Below are 25,624 nucleotides of genomic sequence, written 5' to 3'. Positions count from 1 at the left end.
GTTCCTTCTTTGAGTTCGATTTCCATATCCCAGCTGCTGTGTTCTGGTAACCCTGTTTCTTCAGGTTCCATGAATAGTTTCGTGTATATCCGGTACTCCTCGGTATAGTCTGGAGTCGTTGCGATCCTCGATCGTCGGTACCGGGTGCGAACATCCTGTCGTCTTCTATCGTCCTGATGAAGGCTATGTATCGTGTTTGTTCTTGTTCTTCAGGTGTTGCTTGAAATCCGTTTGAACCCTTTTCTTAGGTCGTTCAGTGACTGGATTTTCCCATAGGACCTGGCCAGTGGTCCAATCTATCCGTGGGTTGTGTTTTCGTAACCACGAGATTCCTAGGATGACGTCGATGTCTCCAATCTCCGTGATGTCGTACTGTAGTTGTTCTTGTTGATCGTTGATATATGTCGAAAGGTGTACGGTCTCTCGATTGACATATCCGTCATCATAGTCAACTCTTTCTCCTTCTACCGTTTGTAGTTTGTATGGATTGTCCTTCCATACCCATGGTAGGTCGAGTTTGTTCATTACTCTTGGTGATATGAAACTTCCTTGCGCCGCTGTCGATTATAGCGCGCAGTCTGTGTCCGTGTATTTCGAGTTTGACCCATAGGTGTGCGTCGTTGCACTGTCTGGTTGCACATAGGAACTTGTCTTCGATTTTCGCCTTTCGTCGTTCCTTTGCGATTGGCCTTCCTAGTTTTTTGACAGTCTGTTTCTCAGTCGTGCTTCTTGTTCAATTTGTTCCTCTCGTTCCCTCCAGGCTTGGGATTTGGGAACGTAGTGGATCTGACAATGGTCGTGTCTACATTCGTCCCATTCCATGTCGTTGCTGTTCTGGCATCGCATGGAAAGCATGGGTCTGGTTCGAATGTTGCCTTGTCGAGTCCATTGAAGTATGTGAGCGTCCAGTTCGGTAGTTGGTCGTCGACGTAGACGTCCTTGATAGGTCGGTCGTCGCGTCTTCGGGGGTAGAAGCGACTTTCTTTCTTGGGTGAGAGATGCCAGAGACATCGTCGAGGCATTCTGCCCAAAATAATTCTTCGTGGAATGCGTCCTTGGTGTTGAGCAAGGAGCTATCTCCTTTGACTAGTGGTGTCATAGGTACTTCCTTAGGTTGACTAGTTCCGTGGAACTGTACTGTCTGGTCGTCTTCGTACGGATCAATGTTCTTACACCGTGGTTCTTCGGGTTCCTCATCAGAGCTGGTGTCGTCCACACTAGGATAGAATCCATGGTCGATCTCCGTCTGAGCACGTCGTCGAGCGACGTCGCGAGGTTCGTCCGAATCATAGGGTGATTCTTCGTCGAAGGTGTGGCTGCTGGAGCCGATCTCAAGTTCGTCCTTCTTGAGTCGAAAGTCTACCTTTCCATTCTTGATTTCGAAGTCAAGATTGGGCCTCTTGATTACTTCGATTTTGTCTTCGCGTTCTAGGTTCTTGAGTTGTTCTTTGACCTTGCGAATGAATTTTTTGTTTCCGTCGTCTCGTCGCATCACACAGATGGATTTGGTCGGGATGTCGTCCGATGGGGTCCCTTCTTCCTAAGGGATTGTTTCTTGTTGTTTCGTCGTGCCATGTGGCGAGATTACCCATGATTTCTTCTGTGTCGGGCCTCTTTCTTCGAATTTGAGGAGTTGCTCCTTGTACTTGCCTGAAGTCTTTGCATGATTCTTTCTTCAAGGAGATGAAGGGTATCCTTCATGATGGGGTCTGTCTTGGCCTTCTCTTCTATATTCTGGCAGATTTGAGAGTATGGCGACACATTCGATGTTGTTATCCTCGAGGTGAGAGGTCGGTAGATGGGTATCTCTTCTTCTTTGGTTGCCACCGCTAGGGTCTTGACAGGTGGTGGGGTGGTGTCGTATCCGGGTCGTTCGTTGTTCTTGGGTTTTAGGGTACCATCCGGTTTGTTCCTTACTGTCTTGGTGAATAAGGCAGTTGTCGTCGTAACAAGCCGTCCATGAGAGTTGTGCGTGGGGAATTTCCTTGCTCGCGATATTGGCTCGTTTTTCTGGAACGGGTTGGTGTTGGATGCGTTTGGGTTGTCGGCAGTCTCTAGCCATGTCCTGGCTTGTCGCAGTTGTAGCATTTGAAGTCCTTCCTGGGGCGGTTGTCTTCTCTCTTGGCGACACTGAGATCCATGGGACCGTCATGTTGTCCGTAGGCAGTGCTTTGTCGGTTGTTGTTCCAGTTGTTGCGAGGTCGCTGGTTCGCCTGGAAACTGCGTTGAGGTTGCCATTGGTACTTGCGTCCGGTGTTAGGTCGTTCCTTCCTTTCCTTCTTGCGTTCATAGAGTCGGTTGTCAATTCTGATGGCGAGTTCTCCGTACTGAAGGAAGTCTTCTGGTCTGTCGAGCTTGACCAGCTCGTCCTTGACTTCGTCCTTCAGTCCTTGGTAGAACATGAACATTTTGGTGTCGTCAGTGAGGTCCAGTTGGGCACTGAGACGTCTGAATTCGGCGGAATATTCCTTTGCCGATTTGGTTTGTCGTAGCTGCGCTAGGTCGCGTTCAGCTTGTCGTTTCTCGTCAGGGTCCTGGAATAGGGACCTGAGAGCTTCTTCGAATCCATTGAAGTTACTGTAGATGTCGCGTACTTCAGTAGAGCACTCGTCAAGAGTTTCTTTGCTGAGATATTCTTCCTGGATAGGTTCAAACCACTTGAGGGCTCGTCCCCTGAGGAAGCTGGCGGCGTGCACAACTTTCTCGGTTTCGCTGGTGAAGTCTCCGTGATGGAAGTTCTGATAGTTTTGACTTGAATCAGAAATCCCTGAGAGTACCTGGGGTGCCGTCATAGGTGATGGGTGCGCTGAGTTTGAGTTTCTGTCGTCCTCCTGGATGGGGTACCAATGATGTTGGCAGCGGCTCGGAGTGTTGACCTCTCCTGAAGCGCCTGAACATTGGTACTTGCTTCTTGTTCTCTGAGTCGGATGACTTCGTTCTCCAGGTCCTGAATGCGCTGAGGGCCATTCCCGAACTGCTGGATCATGATCTTGAGGTTTTGGAGCTCATTCGCGGTTTCGTTGTACATGGTCTGTACCTTGGCGATGTCTGCGTCTCCTTTCTTGACTCTCTCGCGGAGTCGATCGTAGTCTCTTTTTGAGGTGACCTCATCGTCGGAGTCGACGTTCATGGAGCTGTCTCCATTTCCTCGGCCAGGCTTCGAACAGGTTGTTTGGAAGAGGCTGAAGAGCCCGGGGTAGGAGATTTGGCTGAGGCGCGGGACGACATCGTTCGTACTGTTTAGTTAGTTTTTCGTAGAGTGAACTTACTGAACAGGAGCAATCAAAGTGTTACGGCCAGCTAGTCGTAGTGAGTATGTTAGCAGAAGTTGAGGCTGCGATAACTAAGTAAACAGTGTCGTAGTCGTGGATAGCTTCCCTGAAGCTATGTCTGTAAATCGTAAGGTGGGTAGGGCTTCGGTGATCAATCGTAGTCTTGTCAGAAGGGTTCTCAGTGAAGATAGCTGAAAGCGATCGTAAGATCTGATACTAAGTTGATTGCTGAAGAAGCTATGGAAGTCTGTCGTGCCCGGCTCAAGTCCACACTATATACAAGTCTCGTTCCTGAACATATTCTTTGTCCGTATGTTTACCCAACGGTTCCCGTGTTCTGAACATACGGGTTCCGTATCGTGAAAGGACGGACCCCGTATCTCGAACGTACGGAGTTCCTTATCTCTTATCGTCACGTGACTTGTCCCATAGTTCTTCCGTCCCGAGAGGAGTCGCCCTGAGTTCGTGTTCCCGCATATATGGTGTGGTAGCCGCCGTAGGTCCTGTGGGGCAGGCCCTGGCCTTGTCATGCGTGTTGGGTCGTAACAAAAATATTACGTCTTAGTACTTATTATTATACTGCTATTTTTAAATAGCCCTAGTAATATTAATAAGTACCGCGGCTTTTTATTAATAAATATCCTAGAGTACGTTAACTAATTCTATTAATAATACCGTAGTTCTAACGTAGTTAAGTACTAAGTATAATTTAAATCTAAGTATTAACTTATTTAGTAAGCGGCTAATTATAATTATTAATAAATTATTAAGTATATATTATAATACTAATAGAATATTAATCTATAGTATTTCTAAAGAAATAAAAATATAAAATAGATTATAATTTTTATTATTTAGTTATTTTATTTACTCTATTTATCCGTTTAGGGGTAATACGTAGTTAAAATAAATAGTTTAACCCGACTACTTAAAATATTCCCCTAGATTATAAAAACGAATTTAAGGTCCTATTACTAATAATTTCCTATAATAATCCCTAGTTATATAAAAGTAATACCTAGTATATACTAGCTTAGTAATATACCTTATATTATACGTTCCTAATATAAGTATTAACTTTTAAGAACTTATATATTACTATTATTAAAATATTAAGTACTTAGAAGTTAAGTAACTAAAAACTATACTACAGGGTCTCTAATATATTAATAACGAAGTTAATAATAATAATATTATATAAGATACTAAGTAATATAATAAGTTAAAGACTCCTTATTAATAGGGTATAGTATATTTAGTTCTCGTAATATACTAAGTAGTATTATATATAATGTATTACAGTACTTCTTTTATAAAAATAAAATTATTATAGCTCTATAAAAATCTTTTTATTCTTATATAAAAGTTTTTATTATAAATAAAATAAATTATATCCTATATAACTAACTTTAGGATATATAGCTTATAACTATTATTATTAATAATATAATAAAGTAACGTTATTATTTGGTACTATAATAGGACTAATTTATACGCTCCTTAGTACTATTCTTATAGTATTTTAAAAACTATAATAGCTTATGCGGGTATATAGTATTCTTTACTTAAGTCGTATATTTATTATATAAGATCTTAGATCCTATATAACTTTTATTATTTTAATAGCCTTAAATAATTTTATTAATAAGGTCTTAGGGTATAATTATAACCGTCCCTACGGCTTATTTTAATTATAATCCTTTATTAGCTACGTACTACGTAACTACGTTTAGTACGTTTATAAATTTTTTAGGGCTAATATTCTTAAGCTTATTTTAGTATAAGAAGCGCTATATAAAATCCGTACTTAATATTAGTAATCTAAATAAGGCGTTAAAGATAATATTAAGTTTCTTAAGTACGTAAATAATATAAAATTTAAATTATAAGAGGTAGTTTATTACGTTAGTAAGTTAGAAATTAGCTTTATTAAGGTTTATAGTACGTAGCGACGTATAAGTAATAATACTTTTAGTTACTATATAGTTAATAAAAATATTAACTTTATAATAATTAGATTATATAAGTTTCTTAAACTTTTTATTACTTAAACTATTATTATTATTTTTACTTCCATAGCTCTAAACTACTTTTTATTATTATAATTACTTAGGAAAGAAATATTATAGGCTTAATATATTTTTATATAAGGTCCTTATTAAGTATTTATATATTATCCTATTTAATATCTAATTAGAAAATTATTAGCGAATTTTAAAAGTACGCATTAATTTTAAAAATAATAGCTTTAAATTATAATAAAACCGTTCTATTTATATATAAAGCGAGTATTATAATAAGTTCTATACTTATTTTTAAAAATAAATTTAAACGCTTTTTATAATAATTTTTACTTAATAAGTACGTATTTATTTATCCTTAAGCTATTTTTAAGTTTAAAGGTTAATATTAAGCTAGGTCTTTTTTATTAAGAGGGTATATAATTACGTCGTATTATAATATACTTATATAAAACTAGCCTACTATTCAAGTATATTTTAAGATTTTTAAAAGTTTATAAGAATATAAGTTTTTAAAGGACTAAATATAATTATTTATTTTCTAAATACTATTACTATTTATAATATACCTAAATAAAACTACCTCTAAGAATCTTATAAAGGATTGCTACGTTAATATATATATAGTTCTTATTAAGGATATTTATAACGATTTATAAGTACTTAAGGTGCTCCTATCGTTATTATTAAAATTATAATATTATTAATATATACTTAAATAAAGTATTAGTACTCGAAAAAGAGGTAATTTATAAAGTATTAAGTATACGCTAGCGTATTTTTAAAGCTTATAAGGACTATATTAGAGTACTTAAGCCCGCGGGGGCTAATTATAATTATATAATTATAATACTTAGAATATATACCTAGCTAATAAAAGAACCTAAAGGCGTTAAATATAAATATAACTTTTTTATTATATAGTAATTCTATAATATTATCTTAGTTTAATGTTACGACCCAACACGCATGACAAGGCCAGGGCCTGCCCCACAGGACCTACGGCGGCTACCACACCATATATGCGGGAACACGAACTCAGGGCGACTCCTCTCGGGACGGAAGAACTATGGGACAAGTCACGTGACGATAAGAGATAAGGAACTCCGTACGTTCGAGATACGGGGTCCGTCCTTTCACGATACGGAACCCGTATGTTCAGAACACGGGAACCGTTGGGTAAACATACGGACAAAGAATATGTTCAGGAACGAGACTTGTATATAGTGTGGACTTGAGCCGGGCACAGGACAGACTTCATAGCTTCTTCAGCAATCAACTTAGTATCAGATCTTACGATCGCTTTCAGCTATCTTCACTGAGACCCCTTCTGACAAGACTACGATTGATCACCGAAGCCTTACCCACCTTACGATTTACAGACATAGCTTCAGGAAGCTATCCACGACTACGACACTGTTTACTTAGTTATCGCAGCCTCAACTTCTGCTAACATACTCACTACGACTAGCTGGCCGTAACACTTTGATTGCTCCTGTTCAGTAAGTTCACTCTACGAAAACTAACTAAACAGTACGAACGATGTCGTCCCGCGCCTCAGCCAAATCTCCTACCCCGGGCTCTTCAGCCTCTTCCAAACAACCTGTTCGAAGCCTGGCCGAGGAAATGGAGACAGCTCCTGAACGTCGACTCCGACGATGAGGTCACCCTCAAAGAGACCTACGATCGACTCCGCGAGAGAGTCAAGAAAGGAGACGCAGACATCGCCAAGGTACAGACCATGTACAACGAAACCGCGAATGAGCTCCAAAACCTCAAGATCATGATCCAGCAGTTCGGGAATGGCCCTCAGCGCATTCAGGACCTGGAGAACGAAGTCATCCGACTCAGAGAACGAAGCAAGTACCAATGTTCAGGCGCTTCGGGAGAGGTCAACACTCTCGAGCCGCTGCCAACATCATTGGTACCCCCATCCAGGAGGACGACAAACTCAGCGCACCCATCACCTATGACGGCACCCCAGGTACTCTCAAGGGATTTCTGATTCAAGTCAAAACTATCAGAACTTCCATCACGGAGACTTCACCAGCGAAACCGAGAAAGTTGTACGCCGCCAGCTTCCTCAGGGACGAGCCCTCAAGTGGTTTGAACCTATCCAGGAAGAATATCTCAGCAAAGAAACTCTTGACGAGTGCTCTACTGAAGTACGCGACATCTACAGTAACTTCAATGGATTCGAAGAAGCTCAGGTCCCTATTCCAGGACCTGACGAGAAACGACAAGCTGAACGCGACCTAGCGCAGCTACGACAAACCAAATCGGCAAAGGAATATTCCGCCGAATTCAGACGTCTCAGTGCCCAACTGGACCTCACTGACGACACCAAATGTTCATGTTCTACCAAGGACTGAAGGACGAAGTCAAGGACGAGCTGGTCAAGCTCGACAGACCAGAAGACTTCCTTCAGTACGGAGAACTCGCCATCAGAATTGACAACCGACTCTATGAACGCAAGAAGGAAAGGAACGACCTAACACCGGACGCAAGTACCAATGGCAACCTCAACGCAGTTTCCAGGCGAACCAGCGACCTCGCAACAACTGGAACAACAACCGACAAAGCACTGCCTACGGACAACATGACGGTCCCATGGATCTCAGTGTCGCCAAGAGAAGACAACCGCCCCAGGAAGGACTTCAAATGCTACAACTGCGACAAGCCAGGACACATGGCTAGAGACTGCCGACAACCCAAACGCATCCAACACCAACCCGTTCCAGAAAAACGAGCCAATATCGCGAGCAAGAAATTCCCCACAACTCTCATGGACGGCTTGCTACGACGACAACTGCCTTATTCACCAAGACAGTAAGGAACAAACCGGATGGTACCTAAAAACCAAGAACGAACGACCCGGATACGACACCACACCACCTGTCAAGACCCTAGCGGTGGCAACAAAAGAAGAAGAGATGCCCATCTACCGACCTCTCACCCTCGAGGATAACAACATCGATGTGTCGCCATACTCTCTCAAATCTGCCAGAATATAGAAGAGAAGGCAAGACAGACCCCATCATGAAGGATACCCTTCATCTCCTTGAAGAAAGAATCATGCAAAGACTTCAGGCAAGTACAAGGAGCAACTCCTCAAATTCGAAGAAAGAGCCCCGACACAGAAGAAATCATGGGTAATCTCGCCCACATGGCACGACAAAAACAACAAACAATCCCTTAGGAAGAAGGACCCCATCGGACGACATCCCGACCAAATCCATCTGTGTGATGCGACGAGACGACGGAAACAAAAATTCATTCGCAAGGTCAAAGAACAACTCAAGAACCTAGAACGCGAAGACAAAATCGAAGTAATCAAGAGGCCCAATCTTGACTTCGAAATCAAGAATGGAAGGTAGACTTTCGACTCAAGAAGGACGAACTTGAGATCGGCTCCAGCAGCCACTTCGACGAAGAATCACATGATTCGGACGAACCTCGCGACGTCGCTCGACGACGTGCTCAGACGGAGATCGACCATGGATTCTATCCTGGTGTGGACGACACCAGCTCTGATGAGGAACCCGAAGAACCACGGTGTAAGAACATTGATCCGTACGAAGACGACCAGACAGTACAGTTCCACGGAACTAGTCAACCTAAGGAAGTACCTATGACACCACTAGTCAAGGAGATAGCTCCTTGCTCAACACCAAGGACGCATTCCACGAAGAATTATTTTGGGCAGAATGCCTCGACGATAAGTGTCTCTGGCATCACCCAGAAAGAAAGTCGCTTCTACCCCGAAGACGCGACGACCGACCTATCAAGGACGTCTACGTCGACGACCAACTACCGAACTGGACGCTCACATACTTCAATGGACTCGACAAGGCAACATTCGAACCAGACCCATGCTTTCTATGCGATGCCAGAACAGCAACGACATGGAATGGGACGAATGTAGACACGACCATTGTCAGATCCACTACGTTCCCAAATCCCAAGCCTGGAGGGAACGAGAGGAACAAATTGAACAAGAAGCACGACTGAGAAACAGACTGTCAAAAACTAGGAAGGCCAATCGCAAAGGAACGACGAAGGCGAAAATCGAAGACAAGTTCCTATGTGCAACCAGACAGTGCAACGACGCACACTATGGGTCAAACTCGAAATACACGGACACAGACTGCGCGCTATAATCGACAGCGGCGCACAAGGAAGTTTCATATCACCAAGAGTAATGAACAAACTCGACCTACCATGGGTATGGAAGGACAATCCATACAAACTACAAACGGTAGAAGGAGAAAGAGTTGACTATGATGACGGATATGTCAATCGAGAGACCACACCTTTCGACATATATCAACGATCAACAAGAACAACTACAGTACGACATCACGGAGATTGGAGACATCGACGTCATCCTAGGAATCTCGTGGTTACGAAAACACAACCCACGGATAGATTGGACCACTGGCCAGGTCCTATGGGAAAATCCAGTCACTGAACGACCTAAGAAAAAGGGTTCAAACGGATTTCAAGCAACACCTGAAGAACAAGAACAAACACGATACATAGCCTTCATCAGGACGATAGAAGACGACAGGATGTTCGCACCCGGTACCGACGATCGAGGATCGCAACGACTCCAGACTATACCGAGGTACCGGATATACACGAAACTATTCATGGAACCTGAAGAAACAGGGTTACCAGAACACAGCAGCTGGGATATGGAAATCGAACTCAAAGAAGGAACGCAACCGGGTTCTATCAATATACCCTATGAATCAAGAAGAACAAGACTATCTCGACGAGTACATCGACGAAGCTCGAAAAGGGACATATTCGACCTTAAATCCCCGCAGGATTCCTTATTCTTCGTACCAAAGAAAGGAGGAAAATCGAGACCAGTTATCGACTACAGGAAACTCAACGAAATCACGAAGAAGAATTGCTATCCTTTACCCTCATCACTGAGCTCAGAGACCTACTTCACGGAGCCAACTGGTTCACCGCGATAGATCTCAAGGAAGCATTCAACCAGATTCGAATCAAGGAAGGAGACGAGTGGAAGACGGCATTTCGGACTCGCAGAGGACTCTTCGAGTACCTCGTCATGCCCTTCGGACTTACCAATGCTCCGGCAACCTTTCAAACGATGGTCAACCACGTACTCCGGGTTCGTTGACATCTTTGTTGTTGTCTACATTGATGATGTTCTCATCTTCTCTCCCGACCTCGAAACACACAAGGAGCATGTCCACATGGTATTTCAGAAACTCAGGATGCCAAACTGTACGCCGAACCCTCCAAGTGCGAGTTTCACGTACAGAAGGTAGACTTCCTCGGATACACCATCACGCCAGGACAAATCCATGCAAGCATCAAAGGTGGAAGCAGTCAGGGACTGGCCTACACCAGAACGTCAGGGACGTACAAGGATTCTTGGGATTCGTCAACTATCGACGATTTCTCAAGGACTATGCCAACATCGTCAGACCTCTCAACAACTTGACACGAAAGGATGCCCCATTCATTTGGGATCCCAAGTGCGAAGAAGCATTCACCAAGGTCAAAAATATGGTCGTCTCGGAACCAGTTACCAGAATTCCAGACCCCCGGAAGCCCTTTGAAGTCGAGACTGACGCCTCAGACTTCGCCATGGGAGCGGTCTTGGGACAACGAGACGAACAAGGAAAGCTTCACCCATGTTGTTTCTACTCCAAAGCATTTCACGGAGCAGAATTGATTGGCAAATCCGACAAAGAACTGATGGCCATCATCGAAGCATTTCGAGAATGGAGACCACAGTTATCCGGAACCAAGCATGAAGTCACAGTCTACACAGACCACAAGAATCTCGCGAACTTCACGACAAACAAGAACCTGAACAAACGACAAGTCAGATGGAGCGAGTTCCTATCTGAATACAACTTCGAATCATTTATCGGAAGGTTCAGAAAACAGCAGAGCAGACGCTCTCAGCAGAAGACCCGACCACGAAGTCACGGTCCCCGAGGAGACACAGGTTATCCTCAAACAAGAAGAAGACGGTAGCCTTGTACCAACTACGAAGCTTCTTATGATAGCCAGAAGGATCAGTACCAGCCCGACTGGAAGGATGACCCCTGAGCTCATCATGGAAATTCACAGTGCACCTGCACACGGTCACCAAGGAGTTACCAAAACGTGAAACGGATTCGCCAGCACTACGACAAATCCGCCACACGCGCAGAAATTGCGGAAGCAATTAAGGACTGTGCGACCTGCAAGAAAAGCAAGAACAGCCCGCACAAGCCCTATGGCGAGCTGCAACCATTGCAACCACCAACGGAAGCATGGCAATCAATCTCATGGGACTTTATCGTCAAACTACCAAAGTCCAAAGAACCACTCACGAACGTATGGTACGACAGCATCTTGGTTATAGTCGATCGACTCACCAAGTTCGCCCACTTTATACCTTACAAAGAGGCCAGCAGCGCAGAGGTTAGCGTACACGTTCCTCAAAATCGTTGTTGCCAACCACGGTACGCCGAAGGAAATTATCTGACAGAGGCTCTCTGTTTACTTCAAAGTTTTGGAGATCCTGATCTCGCGGTACAGATCACAAACTGTCAACCTCTTTCACCCGCAGACCGATGGACAGACAGAAAGAATCAACCAGATTCTCGAGACATACCTCCGTTGTTATGTGAACTACGATCAGAACAACTGGGTAACATATTACCAATGGCCCAATTCGCATACAACAGTGCAGTTGGCGAAAGCACAAGAGAATCCCGTTCTACTTGAACTACGGATATCAGCCAACAGTGTACGGAGAAGCACGACAAGGACCACAAGCTGTTAAAGCAGTGGCCAGCGTGGCAAAACTCAAAGAAATCAGAAGAAAGCATCTTTGGATCTCGAGCTTGTACGTCAACGCATGAAGAAAAACGCGAATAGATCAAGGATTGGAGGACCAACCTTGGAAGAGGGAGATAGCGCCTACCTCCTTCGCCGCAACATCAAAACAAAACGACCAAGCGACAAACTGGACTACAAAAAGCTCGGACCTTTCGAAATCATTCAGAAAGTCTCAAACGTCAACTACAAGTTGAGACTACCAGACACGATGAAGTGTCATCCAGTCTTTCACATTTCACTTCTCGAACCAGCACCTGGGGCTCACACACAGAAGATTGCATCATCGTGGAACCCAATGAACCAGAATACGAAGTCGAAAAATCATCGACCATAGAGTCAGGAACGAAACAAAGAATTCTTAATCAAATGGAAAAACTACGGACACGAGGAAAACACATGGGAACCCGTCACGAACCTCCAGAACTCTCGACAGCTTCTCGAGGATTACCAGAAGACGACACCAACGGCCCCAGGGACGCGAACTCGTCGCCAATCGAAAGAAGGCCAGTCGGCATCATTAGAAACGCCAGCAGCCTGGAGATCGCTCGACCCACCGCTCGTGAGCATCCAGCGCAGGAAGAACACCATCCTCTTCTTCCAACTCCTGCATACCACGAGCAAAAGTTTCCATGCCTCTCCTTCACTTTCTTTCGGATCGCCCGGATACGAGCAAGACGGCCCGCTGCCTCAGCAACCTCTGACTGTATCCGAGCCAGTTTTCATGAAGATCGAGCAAGGCGTCGCTAGCCTGCTCCTCCTTCTCTTCCATTCTTGACGCTGGTCACTCAGCCGTTGCACTACGAAATAGTCAGCCTAAGAAACCGGAACAACGGCGGAAGCACGAACGACTCGATGCCACAACGAGACCATCGCAAGAACGCTTCAGGTTTTGAGCCTTGGCACGTTTGGCGCCATCAGCCATCCGACATGGACGTTTGGCGCGAAAACACCGAGTGCAGGGCATAACGTCGCTAGAACCAAAACGATCAAACACGTCGTCACAAGCCGACCGAAGTTTCGAGATAGTGTTTTTCAAAGAACGTTTTCAACACGACCTGACATCGTGTCAGCACATTGCGCTAGAAAGGCAAGCTTGATGATTCCCCAACCTGGGAACAAGGGACCTACTTATAGGCCTGAGGACTAGACCTTTGAGAGGAGGAGCTGATGTTACGACCCAACACGCATGACAAGGCCAGGGCCTGCCCCACAGGACCTACGGCGGCTACCACCATATATGCGGGAACACGAACTCAGGGCGACTCCTCTCGGGACGAACTATGGGACAAGTCACGTGACGATAAGAGATAAGAACTCCGTACGTTCGAGATACGGGGTCCGTCCTTTCACGATACGGAACCCGTATGTTCAGAACACGGGAACCGTTGGGTAAACATACGGACAAAGAATATGTTCAGGAACGAGACTTGTATATAGTGTGGACTTGAGCCGGGCACAAGGACAGACTTCCATAGCTTCTTCAGCAATCAACTTAGTATCAGATCTTACGATCGCTTTCAGCTATCTTCACTGAGAACCCCTTCTGACAAGACTACGATTGATCACGAAGCCTACCCACCTTGATTTACAGACATAGCTTCAGGAAGCTATCACGACTACGACACTGTTTACTTAGTTATCGCAGCCTCAACTTCTGCTAACATACTCACTACGACTAGCTGGCCGTAACAATTTTATAAAAAAAATAAGGTATTTTTAAAGCTAAGTAATAGATATTACTTTCTAAGTAAACTTAAAAAGAAATAGTCTTCTAAACGAGCTGGGCCTTTTTATATAATCTATATAGTTAACTTACTTATTTATGAATTAAACTTTTATTTTAATAAAATATATACCCGTAGTTTTTAATACGTAGTTTTAGAAAGTACTTTAGGACTAAGACTTATTTAAAAGGATTTAATTATTACTTAATCTTATAGCTATTAATAGCGCTAATAAGTATAAAGTTAAAAGTTTGTATAATATAAAGTTATATAATAAAAAAATACTTATTAATTAAGTATTTTATTAAATAGGTAAGTTAGACCTTAGTTTATAATATATAAAATTATATAAAAATCTCTTACTAAATACTAGTAACCTTATTAAGGAATTTAAAGCTATAAACTTTTTAATTAAGAAAGAGAATATTATAAAAGGGTAAGAAGCTACTTAATATAACTACGTAACCCCAATATTAATAAAAGGAACCTTTTCTACTATTATAGAACTTTAACTTTTTATAAATAACCTTAGTATATTATAAAATATAAAATACTCCTTTATTAAGACCTAGTTTTAATTTAATAAAAGCTTTTAATTTTTTTATAAATAAAAATAATTTTCTTTTTAATATATTCTTTTATAATTTTCTTTATATTTATAGGGACCGTAGCTTAGTAAAAAAAAAGAAATTTTATTAAAACTTACTATTTTATATTACTAACTTTAGTATTTATCTACGTATTCTTATTACTTATACTTATACTTACTTACTTAATTATTTATAACCTATTTTTCTATTTATAATAATAGTATACCCTTTTATAATAATCTAAATAAACTATTTATAACGACTAGTTAGCCCTCTCTTTACTAATTACTTTAATTTATTACGTAGCTCCTTATTAAATTATGCGCGCTCTTATTAATTATAATAAATCTTATATTATTTATAAGTTATAAATACTTATTATACTTTACCCTTACGTAAAACTTAAAATAAATAAGACTTAAAACGCGTAATTAGTTTATTATTAATATATCTAATTTTATAATATACTAACCCGCTCTTTTTATAATTAAAGGATCCCTGCTCAGTATTAATAAACTTAAAACGCTTCTTATTATTTATAAATAAATAAATAATAATAAACTTATAATCCCCTAGTTATATAAGCCTCTAATATTAATAACTTTAATAATAGTAGTCCTAATAACTTTAATAAGATTATACGCAGCCCTCTATACGAACTTTTAATAATTTTAATACTAAGCAATAAACGTACTCTATATATAAATATTATAAACCTTAAGGTCTTTTATATTAAAATTATAATTATTACTCTTTTAATAACTACGTTACTCTTTATAAAATTATAAATAATAGTAGTACTATTATAAAATATTATAATATTATTAATAGTTAATAGTACCCCGTTCTATATTATAAAAATAATAATAAAATTAAGGTTATATTTTAATTCTCTTTCCTAATAAAGAGAGCTCCTCTAGTTTATAAAGGATTTTATTAAAACTATTATATATAAACTTAAAATTATTAAATATATTAAAAAAGTCCTTTAGTAGCTCTAAGAGTACCTTAATAATAAAGATAAATTTATTAATATAAAAATAATCCTCAAAACTTATAATAATAATAAGTATAGTTACTAAAACTATAATAACTTTTAAAATTTATTAATATTTATAAAAAAGTAAAAAATATTTAAAAGGACGTTCCTCTTTATAAATATTATTTATAAGGAATTATTATATACCCTGTGCCTAAAAAAACTCCGTAGTTTTTAATAATACTTATAAAGAACCCTATAAAGTTATAAATATTTATAATAAAGCTTTAAAATACGTTAAATATAAATTTAAAAACGTATTAAATCCTACCTTTTAAGCTAAAGTTTATATATAAATTAGAGTTTATTATAAAAATACGTAAGCTAAAATAAGTTTTAATAATAAATAAGTTTGATTTTTAATATAGTATATTATAAAGTTACTAAGGCCTATACTAAGGCTTATAAAGTATAAGAAATAAAAAAACTTAAAATAAGTACCTCCTCCTGTATATTAATCTTTATATCTATATAAATAATAAAATTATATTAATAATACTATTATAAGTACTCTCGTAGTATTAGAACGCTTTAACTTACTTATACTTTATAAAATTAAGTATATTAATAAAAATAAGGTGTCCGTTATAATAATTAAGTATTTTTATTATTATATTAAAAATTACGTTATTAAAGTTATTAAGCTTAAAATCCGTTTTAGTAAGCTTAAGTTTAATATAACTAATAACGTATATAAAGTAATTATCTTTTAAAATATAATTAATATAATTAGTAATGCTAAGATATAAAAGTTATTATCTTATATATTATAACTAAAGCTTAAAAAACGCTATTTACGTAGTACGTAATATAAGTATAATAACTACTTTTATTAAAGGATTTATAATAAGCTTATTACTTTTAATAGCTATATCTAGAACTAATTTATTATTATTATAAAAAGTTTAAAAATAATTATATAAAGAGAACTATTACCGAGGCTAAGTTTATAAATAAGCTTATTAGCTTAAAAAAGTTAATAAAATAATTATTATTAAACTTTTACTTAGTACCTTAGCTAAGATAATTATTCTTAAGTTTAAGGTTATTTTTAAATACTTAGCTATAGCTAATATAAGTTTTTAAAGCTAAGAAATAAAAAACTAGTGCTTATTTAAATTTATTAAATAATAATAAGTAAAGAGTATATTATAAAGTTTTAGGGTTAAAATATATAAATAAAAAAAGGTTAGGATAAAAAATATTAGTTTTAAATATAACTAAAATAGTTATTTTTCATACAGGGGTATTATAATATTTCCCTTAGTTATTTTATAATAGTTATATATAATACGTAACCTTTATATATTTAAATAGCTTAACCGTATCCCTCTTTATAAAAAGGATAACTATAAAAATATACGTTTTATATTACTTATTTTTTATTTCTATATTACTTCTTATATTACTTTTTAATTATAGTTTTATTTTATATAATACATCTTAGTTATATAACTACCCGACTAGGCCGTAGTCTTACTCCCCTCTACTAGAGCGCCCTCTATTAGGGAGACTATATTAATAATTAGTAATAATCCTATATTAAGCACATATACTCTAAAGTTTTTTTTTTTTATTTAAATACTCTATTAAGAACTAAACAGTATTAATCTAAACCGAGATTTCTATTTTCTTAAAATAATAATATATCTATATTAATATATACTATCAAAAAGACATTACATATAGAAATCTACTTATATAGGGTGAGTTTTTTACGCATATAGTATATAAAATAAAACAAAAACTAAATAATATTAAAATTATAATAAGTCTTATAGAGCAGAGCGCTGGCCTTATAATATATATTAAGTCGTAATATAAAAGTTGATACTAAAGTAACAAGTAGTTTTGTAATAGAATTAGGTAGGAGGTTTGATAGTGGAGTTAAAAGTACCGTCTCTAAATTAGCTATATAATTTAGGCATAAAAGTTAGGATCTGTACTTGTGGCTAACCTCCCTGTCAATTCACTGCGCGAATGTATAAACCCCCATGGAGGTGTATTAATATCTGCTGCAAAAAAACTTTGACGCTGTTGAACCTTGACAATCGTCGTAGCCCAGGGGTTCATCTTATCTTGCCTAGGCAACCCATGCCATGGCGCTATGGCGATCCTATCATACCCACTGTCACCTGCCGGTTTTGGTGACTTTGCCCCACCGGACGTGCATCCCGCCGGTTGCTGGACTCCCGCTCTTCCATTTCACTCTCTTAAACCACGCCCGTCCCACCTCTCGACTGTCGCCGTCACCAACGCTTTGCTCACTTTGTCTCTGTGGTAAGGCATTGAAGGTGTATGCTTGGCCATTAAGTAGTCAAGAAGTATTCCTGACGAAGCAATGGGCACAATCGACAACCAGCCCCGACGGCTCAAGGAACTCCTTCTCCTGGGGTCCCTTGCAATCTTGGCTTGCGGAGAGCAGTTCCACGTCCAGCGCGCGGCGCAATACCAAGAGCTGGATGTGCGGAGCCCCAGAGTCGGGCATGTCTTGGCTCACATGGATCGCATCGCATACGACGCAGAAGTCACGCCTAGCGCGACCGCACCGCCAGCCTCTACGAGAACACCACTGCTTGATACCTTCCAGGTGGCCGAGCCCGTCCTGGAACCTACAGGGCAAGCAGTCACGGTCACGTTGATGGAGCACCAGTTTGCAAACAGCTATGGCACCCCTTTCGTTGGAGACTATTCGCCCCCAGATTTTGACTTTGATCACGTTGTGCTCAACTTCACCGTCGAGGTTAGGGGTAGGCAATTCGATCGTTGGGGATCGGTATACCTAGGCGATGTCAACATCTTCGCGACCTCCACCGCCGAGCCAACATCATACGGTATTACTTGGACCTGGTTGAAGGACAGCACCCCGTATTTATCACTTTGGAAAGAGCCGCAGACTCTCATCTTCCAACTTGACAATGTCATCACGGATGTTTACACCGGCCTACTCAACTCCACTCTCACGGCCACCTTCTTCAAGAGTCCCGTTCAGACCGGTGGACAAGCGCCAGCAGACCTCATCCTGCCAGTTTCTGCCAACAAGAGCCCAGTCACAGCCAGCTTTTGGACGTACCCTGAAGAGAACGCCACTGCTTCTGTTCAATTCCCTCGTAACGTCAACCGGGCCGTCTTCTCCACGTCTGTCAAGGGACAAGGGAACGAAGAGTTTTGGTGGAGCAACGTCCCGCAGTCAGCCGTAGATGCTTTCGTGCCGGATGTGGGTAGCTATCCGGGATACTCGCCTTTCCGGGAGGTACAAGTCCTCATCGATGGTCAATTGGCGGGTGTGCACTGGCCCTTCCCGGACATCTTCACAGGTGGCGTGGTGCCCCAACTCCATCGCCCGATTGTGGGTATCAACGCGTTTGACTTGCGGGACCACGAGATCGACATCACCCCGTGGCTGCCCCTTCTTTGTGACGGAAATAACCACACAATCGGCATCAAAGTTGTCGGGCTAGTGGATGACGGCAAGTCAAGCGCCAGCCTCACAAATACCACGGGTAGTAGTTGGTACCTTGTAGGCAAGGTCTTCCTATGGCTTGACGACGAAGGAAGCATCACGACGGGTGTCATTTCCAAGAAGACAAACCCTGAGCCCTCCATTGCCTTCTCACAGACGCTCAAGCAAAACGCTACGGGCTTCAACTCGACCCTGGACTATTCCTTATCGGTTCAACGCGATTTCACGATCACCTCGTTCCTCACCACCCAGAAGGGAAACGGTACAGCAACTTGGAAGCAGAGCCTCTCATACTCCAACGTTGGAGGCCTATACGCCAACGGATACGGAGGTATCAACACGTTCTCGACCATTGGCGAGGAGACGTCAAAAGTTCCTGGTTGGGACTACAAGACGACCTTTTCGTATCCTCTCTACTGCAACACAACCACCTCATACCTCCCGGCAGGAAATTTGACTCTATGGGCACAGCTAGACCAAGGCCTCAAGCTTCACGTGCAGGGAAACACCGTTTATCCGACCGGCCTTGAAGCCTTCGAGGGTGAGGGATCAAAGTGGGTTGGCAGCGTCATTGATACGGACAGGAATGGAACTGCGAATTATTCCAGATACGCAGACAACACCGTTACCTCGGGAGCCGGCCGTACACACCAGATTTTCCATCTTAGGGGACTGGATAGTGATGGGACTTACGAGACGCCGGGGACGGAGCTCTACTTCCGGGATGTGACTGCTTACAACAACTCTGTGATAGCCGACAAAGAAGTCATTGCAGGCAAAGTTGTGACAGGGCGCGCTTAGGAGTGGTCTCGGGTTCAATTGACATCATCTTCAAATTCGAAACACGTGTAATAATTGAAACAATATTTCTGGAAATAGGCTTGAACAAATATTATAATCAGTGCACGGCTTGAATTATGTATTCTCAGTGGAAGGGTCTGCGATCCCTATGAGGTGCCCCAAGCTTTGAAGGTATGGTGCACCGTCGTTGTTGATGAGATTCTCAAAGTCGATTGTTCAAGCACATCCAATACTCCCGCGTTATCCACGGGCCGCGCGGGAGTATCAGGTGCAACGGCTATTGTCACCCGGAATTTCGGCACGCTGTCTTGTAGACGAGACGAATTTGGCAACAGCTAAACCCGAGACTTTATCTAGCAAACCATTACAAAACATCACGTCTATGATCATATTATCAAGCAATGGGCAAACGCATTTTGATGGGAGCCTCGGTTATGCCTCTTTGAGGTAATTGTATCTCCGCATTTCTTCAGAGATGAAACTCAATCATAATTACCAATACATCTTCTGGTCTCAATACCCTCCAAAAACATCCCTTGGTTGGTAAGATCATTAATAATACAGACCTTTGAGGCTTTAACTCTACTCTCTGGAAAGCTAGCAAACACGACAATTGAACAACATAAGGTGAGATGCAAAAAACCCCGACTGTTGAAGCAAACCGGGAGTCGTATAAAAACTAGCAAGATGCCATGTACAACTCGAGATTTGCATGATACTTCTTACATCAACTTCAATCTTCATCATCTCTCCTTCCTTCCATTGCCACAAGTCACCTAAGAAACTTCTCACAACTTGCAAGATGTCTTACACCAAGGTTAACCACGGCGCCAGCTACCCGGCCATCTCTACATCCAATCCCGCCAACTCCGCTGCGGGTAAAGTCGTACTCATCACCGGAGCTGGGTCAGGCATCGGACAGGCGGCAGCCACCTCTTTTGCCACCGCCGATGCCAAGGCTCTGATTCTCATCGGCCGCCGCACGAAACCCCTGACGAAGACAGCAGCAATCATCTCTCAAAAGGGCCCAGGCGTGCAAGTTCGCCTTTACGAAGCCGACATCAGCGATGCCAATGCCTTAAAGCCTGTCATGGCTGAGACTGTGTCTACCTTTGGACAAATTGACATCGTCATTCACGCCGCTGGCGTGCTCCCAGCTCTTGGCCCAATCTCGACAATGCCTGTCGAAGAATTTTGGAAAGTGCTGGAAGTCAACATCAAGGGCACTTTGAACGTCGCGCAGTCTCTATTGGCAACTGATACCTCGGAAAAGAGGGCCGGTTCGAAACCTGTTCTGGTCACTCTCAACACCGCGGGCATGCTCATGCCTCCTATCCCTGGAATGGGTGGTTACGTCGTCAGCAAGGCGGTTCTGCCGAAGCTGACGGAGTATCTGGCTGCCGAAAATCCCGACAAATTAAGAACTGTGACTGTTCACCCTGGTCTCATCCGAACGCCGATGGCGGTGGAACTTGAGGAGGCGGGGTTGAAGTTCCCTTACGATGATGGTATGCTCTCTTCTATACTCTCACCTCTTCCATGATCCCTCAACAGTAGAGATGTTGTAGCCTAGCTTAATTGCTGACACCATTTAGTCTCTCTCCCTGCAGACTTCCTGGTCTGGGTCACCAGCCCCGAGGCATCTTCCTGAATGGCAAGTTTGTGTTCGCGAACTGGGATGTGGAGGAGCTCAAGGCTCGTAAGACCGAGATTAAAAATGGAACGGAGCTGAGCTTGGTGCTCAGTGGACTTTCAGGGGACAGATGAAATTGCATAAATGCACTATTTGAGGCAATGCACCTGGTCCAAAGGGTGCCTCTCTCTCTTATTGTAGCCTGCGGTATGTGCAATACTGTCACACGGACTTTGATACACTATTTGAAGTTGGTACCTATTCAGTAGGGTATCTTGCGTTTCGCAGTTTTCTCGGTTTCTCTCCATTGCCTCGACAACTTGAGTCCGGATCTGAGCTAGGAGTACCTCCCACTTTTGCTGCGATGAGCCGTCGTACTCGGTACGGTAGATTGTGAATCCCCAAGTCAATTATGCGGGGGGCTTCTCAGAACTGTCATCGGTGTCGGAAAAGCACCGCAAGCCGTCTAGAAGGTCGAAAAGCAGCGTCATCAGGCATGGGTTTGTGCGAGGAGAAGAGATGAGCAAAAGTTGGGTCCAGCCCGGGAGATGAGGATCAGGATTGTTTGTAGTGGTTTGCGAAAGCTAATAGCGAATAGACTAGGCAGTTTGATATCAGGCGGTTCCAACTTGGACGACTCAAGAAATTCAACCAGTCCCTAATGACACAGCTTTGTATAGGGTGAGGAAGATCAGAACACCACAAGGTTGCATACGCAGGCAGCAGCTCGATTCTAGAGGTAATCAGACGTGACAGTGCGCCCGGCAGATGCGGGGTTAAATTCTGAGGCTTCACAACTGACCTGAATTGTGGCGAGCAATGTACGCCGTATCTATGCGTGTCTTGGTCCGTCTGTAAGGTCTGAGTTTAGTGTAACCGGCTGGACCGGCCGTGTTAGACAAAGCAGACGAGGTTGTTGGTCAAGTACCCCCACAACTCCAAACAACACTCGAAGACAAGCCTGGAGACTCGCAGGGCGTCTAGATTCTTGTTGACCTGCCCACGCACAAGCAACTTGACAAGATTACAAACCTGCACATTGGACTGTAGCATTTATTAAGTATCTTAGCTATATTAACTGAATTGTGTGGTGGTTGGTTTCCGGCTTTACAGGCACAAAAGATCGACCTTAACGGGATCCGGCTTTCAAGGGAAATCACACATTACGGTACACTCTTTAATTACACCATACGCGCAATGTGCCCCAAGCACGCGCTCAACGCAATATCGTGATATCGATACGAAAACTGCCATGCAAATTAACTTAACTATACTTCAGAACTACCATGGTATTACTAGGAGCATTCCAAAGTCTTTACCGCTAATACATCTCCCATGGTTATTATCTATTCGCCGTTCAACCCCTATAATCACCTTTCACTCACCCTTCTCACCCACGTCGCCCGTGCTCACGGCGGCAGGTGATCCGGCCGCACTTGAACGCCGTAATATTGAGCTCTTGACTTCAGAGGATTGTGACCAATGTGCCCACGGAAGAATGAAGACGCAGACTCTCGTAGTAAAATTTCATGATGATTCCTCAGAATAGGGCAACCTCGACATTCCGCCTTCTTGCTTGCTCATCAATATCATACGCATCATTTCCTGAGTCCCAGGCTTCATCTAGCATCTCGGTAATGTTACGCGCGTTCGCTGTCTTGCCGTATGGCTGATATTTCTCTGTTACTCGCCGGAGTGATTCCATCCAAGTGGGCTGGCGAAGCAAGATAGCCACTTCAAGCCGCGCCGCCACATAGGGATAGAGCAGTGCATTAGTCGTGAGAAGCTGTGAATATTCAGGCCGGCTGGTCGCATCGCAGAGCGCGTCCATGGAAGCGACTAAACGGCCTAACAGTACCTCGGCAGAAGGAGTGGCAGGGCATGATGTTGATGTAGCTGCCGTAATGCCTGGGTTTGCACGGATGCGTAGTCGTCGACCAGTCAGAATACCTGCTAGACGGTACGCCTCCCACAGATGAATCTGCGGTATCTCTCCCGTTTCTCCAAACCATTGCAAGAAATATGTGTCAGAATCTTCGTCCTGAATATTCGCAAAAATGTCGAGCAAGGATCTTGGGAGGCTTGAAACAGATTGAATGCCGCCCCTTTTCATACCAATTGATCCTTGCGCAAGCCGCAATCTTTTCCAGATTCCCAACGACAGAGTTGAGCGACCGCGGACGAAGGTCGGCATGTCCATGAGACCCATCAGCTCTAAGGCAAACCGCGCTTCAGGCTCGGATAAGACAGGTGAGTTGTGGAGATCTTTGTTGAGACCGTAGACTGTTGTCATGAGCTCGAGGTGGATGGACCAGGGAGCACTCTGAAATAGCTGTGTTCATCAAGGATTAGCATTTCAAAATGATAGACAAATGCGTTTCCAAGACATCAATCATCGGATACAAAGCTCAGGAGACGAGACATAAACAATTTCATGCATCACGGTAAGGCACGAGAGTGTAATATTGACGGCGTGCAAGATAACTCACATTCAGGGTGCAGATGAAAAGCCCAGCGTACATTGCGCCAAGATCAACACTCCCATTGAATGATTCCAATTGGTTGCGGAAGAGCGCAAGGCCTCGAAGGTAGTACTCTTCGAAAAGTTGTGAAGGATCATCTGGGTTTGAGATGTAGAGGTGAGTGGCCAGCAAAATAGCACAGAGTGCTTCAGATCTCTCTGCTAGCTGTCGAAGCTTCGATCTGAATAAGCCATCCCGTCGACTTGAATGGAGCATAAAGACAGTGGTCTCGTTGACTAAAGTAGGATTGAATACACTGTCAGTGGCTAGCGCAGCGTAAGGTATTATGAAGTTCAGATTCGAAGCACGGGGTGTTCAATTTTGGCACGCCACCAGACCCGTAAGAGATTTTCACAGGTATGATACGCCGCGCCTATGATCATTTCACTCACATTCTTCCAAAAGATGCCTGTCCTGCTCTGTACGGCCCGGCCAGGTTGTCTCGGGTGGCACCGCGTCTAAGCTAGCCGCGGCTGTGAGTACTGTTGATGGAACTGCAACAGCATTTGAATTGAGCTGTTTCAGATTCCCAGACGAGCCTTCTCCGGCAAGGCTGTCAGTTTCTTTTGTTTTGTCATCGAGCTTAGATTTCTTCTTGCGCTTGGCGGGCGGAGGCGCTTCGATCTCGACAGGTACGAGCGCTCCGGCAAAGCGCCCCCTCGAGGCAATACCTGAACCCCATCGAAGGACGGTCTGGTATCCTTCGCATTCGACACCTAGGCCTATACACTGTAAACATTCGGGTCGGCCTTCGTCGCATTTGCGGTGGCGGCGTTTGCAGTTCAAACAGCCGCTCCGCGTTCTCGACATGGCCGGTGCAGTTGAGCTGCCATTGAAGTTCTCTCGATTCTGAGCTGCTTCGACGTGTACTTTCGGCTAACCGGAAGGCTCGGCTAAGTCGACGCAGTTCGCGATCGTGGAATGACTTTAGTGCATGGATGAATGACGATACTCCTGTTCGATACTCTTCCCGCCTGGGGCTCCGGTATATGAAGAGATAAAAATACTTGCACTACCGGAACTTAACATTTGTTGGCTGGTAGTCAACCCACTCCAGTGGCTATGCTGACTCAGTGAGGCCTGTTCATCCCGTCGGCTGTGGCACGGTCGTCCGCCGAATTCGGGCATTATTGACGCCCGATTAGCGCTCGCCGCAGCAGCCCTAAATGCAAGCCTGGCCACCAGGGATCTTTCGGGAGTTGTTCCGGTTCTGAAAAGGGGGCTGGAAGGTCACACCACGCCTCGTCAACGGAGTCTCATCCTCTGAGAAGTACGGAAGAGCTCATGCTGAATGTTGATATAATCTTTGCATAAGCTTGTTTGATCGTGCTAGGACTGCACAGAACGCTTTGCAACCGCGCATTACCCGTGATCTCTGGCCACGGTATTGCGATTGTGTACCCCCAGGTCTCGTACCCAAGCCATTCCAAATGTTCTCGTGCCGTTGGCGTCAACACCAGACGCCAGGATTCCGATGACGTCGTTTTTCTTTTTTTTTTTTTTTTTCAGCAAAGCAACTTCGCACAGCTTTGGGGGGAGACGAAGGAGAGTTATTGGTGTGGAGATAAAGTTTGTAATGTAGATTCTGAAATAGTCCGAGAAAGTCAAAGGAACAGCCAGTCAACAAACTTGCCAACCCCCCAAGCTACGTCACCCAGTCGGGAACTACCTTGGTCCTGGATT

At 42.7% G+C, this 25,624-nt stretch overlaps 3 protein-coding genes across 3 annotated transcripts; 2 read left to right on the top strand and 1 right to left on the bottom strand.

The window, feature by feature from the left end:
• Positions 1–17,584: 17,584 nt before the first annotated feature.
• On the top strand, positions 17,585–19,843 carry HER10_EVM0001584 (uncharacterized protein). The gene has a single exon (XM_035471328.1). The coding sequence runs from the start codon at positions 17,864–17,866 to the stop codon at positions 19,784–19,786; it is 1,923 nt and encodes a 640-aa protein (XP_035325860.1). The 5' UTR covers positions 17,585–17,863; the 3' UTR covers positions 19,787–19,843.
• Positions 19,844–20,588: 745 nt separating this feature from the next.
• HER10_EVM0012971 (NADP(+)-dependent dehydrogenase) lies at positions 20,589–21,553 on the top strand (the record flags this gene model as incomplete). The annotated part of the gene is made up of 3 exons (XM_035482345.1): positions 20,589–21,218; positions 21,267–21,294; positions 21,426–21,553. The coding sequence occupies 3 exons, from the start codon at positions 20,589–20,591 to the stop codon at positions 21,551–21,553; spliced, it is 786 nt and encodes a 261-aa protein (XP_035325992.1).
• Positions 21,554–22,666: 1,113 nt separating this feature from the next.
• Positions 22,667–24,305, bottom strand: HER10_EVM0007498 (uncharacterized protein). Its single transcript, XM_035477053.1, has 2 exons — positions 23,909–24,305; positions 22,667–23,751 (listed from the first exon to the last, which is right to left on the bottom strand). The coding sequence occupies exons 1-2, from the start codon at positions 24,155–24,157 to the stop codon at positions 22,960–22,962; spliced, it is 1,041 nt and encodes a 346-aa protein (XP_035325929.1). The 5' UTR covers positions 24,158–24,305; the 3' UTR covers positions 22,667–22,959.
• Positions 24,306–25,624: the final 1,319 nt, after the last annotated feature.

Source organism: Colletotrichum scovillei, assembly GCF_011075155.1.
Source record: "Colletotrichum scovillei strain TJNH1 chromosome Unknown Contig00013, whole genome shotgun sequence".
NCBI classification, from domain to species: domain Eukaryota; kingdom Fungi; phylum Ascomycota; class Sordariomycetes; order Glomerellales; family Glomerellaceae; genus Colletotrichum; species Colletotrichum scovillei.
Note: the sequence above shows the minus strand (reverse complement) of the source record. Positions and strands in the feature narration are given on the sequence as shown.

Excerpts from the sequence above, each read along its gene's own strand:
- HER10_EVM0007498 (XM_035477053.1), bottom strand. The coding sequence starts at position 24,157 with ATGCTCCATTCAAGTCGACGGGATGGCTTATTCAGATCGAAGCTTCGA. Across the intron at positions 23,752-23,908 it reads TTTTCATCTGCACCCTGAAT|CTATTTCAGAGTGCTCCCTG; the intron begins GTGAGTTATCTT and ends TGATGAACACAG.
- HER10_EVM0001584 (XM_035471328.1), top strand. The coding sequence starts at position 17,864 with ATGGGCACAATCGACAACCAGCCCCGACGGCTCAAGGAACTCCTTCTC.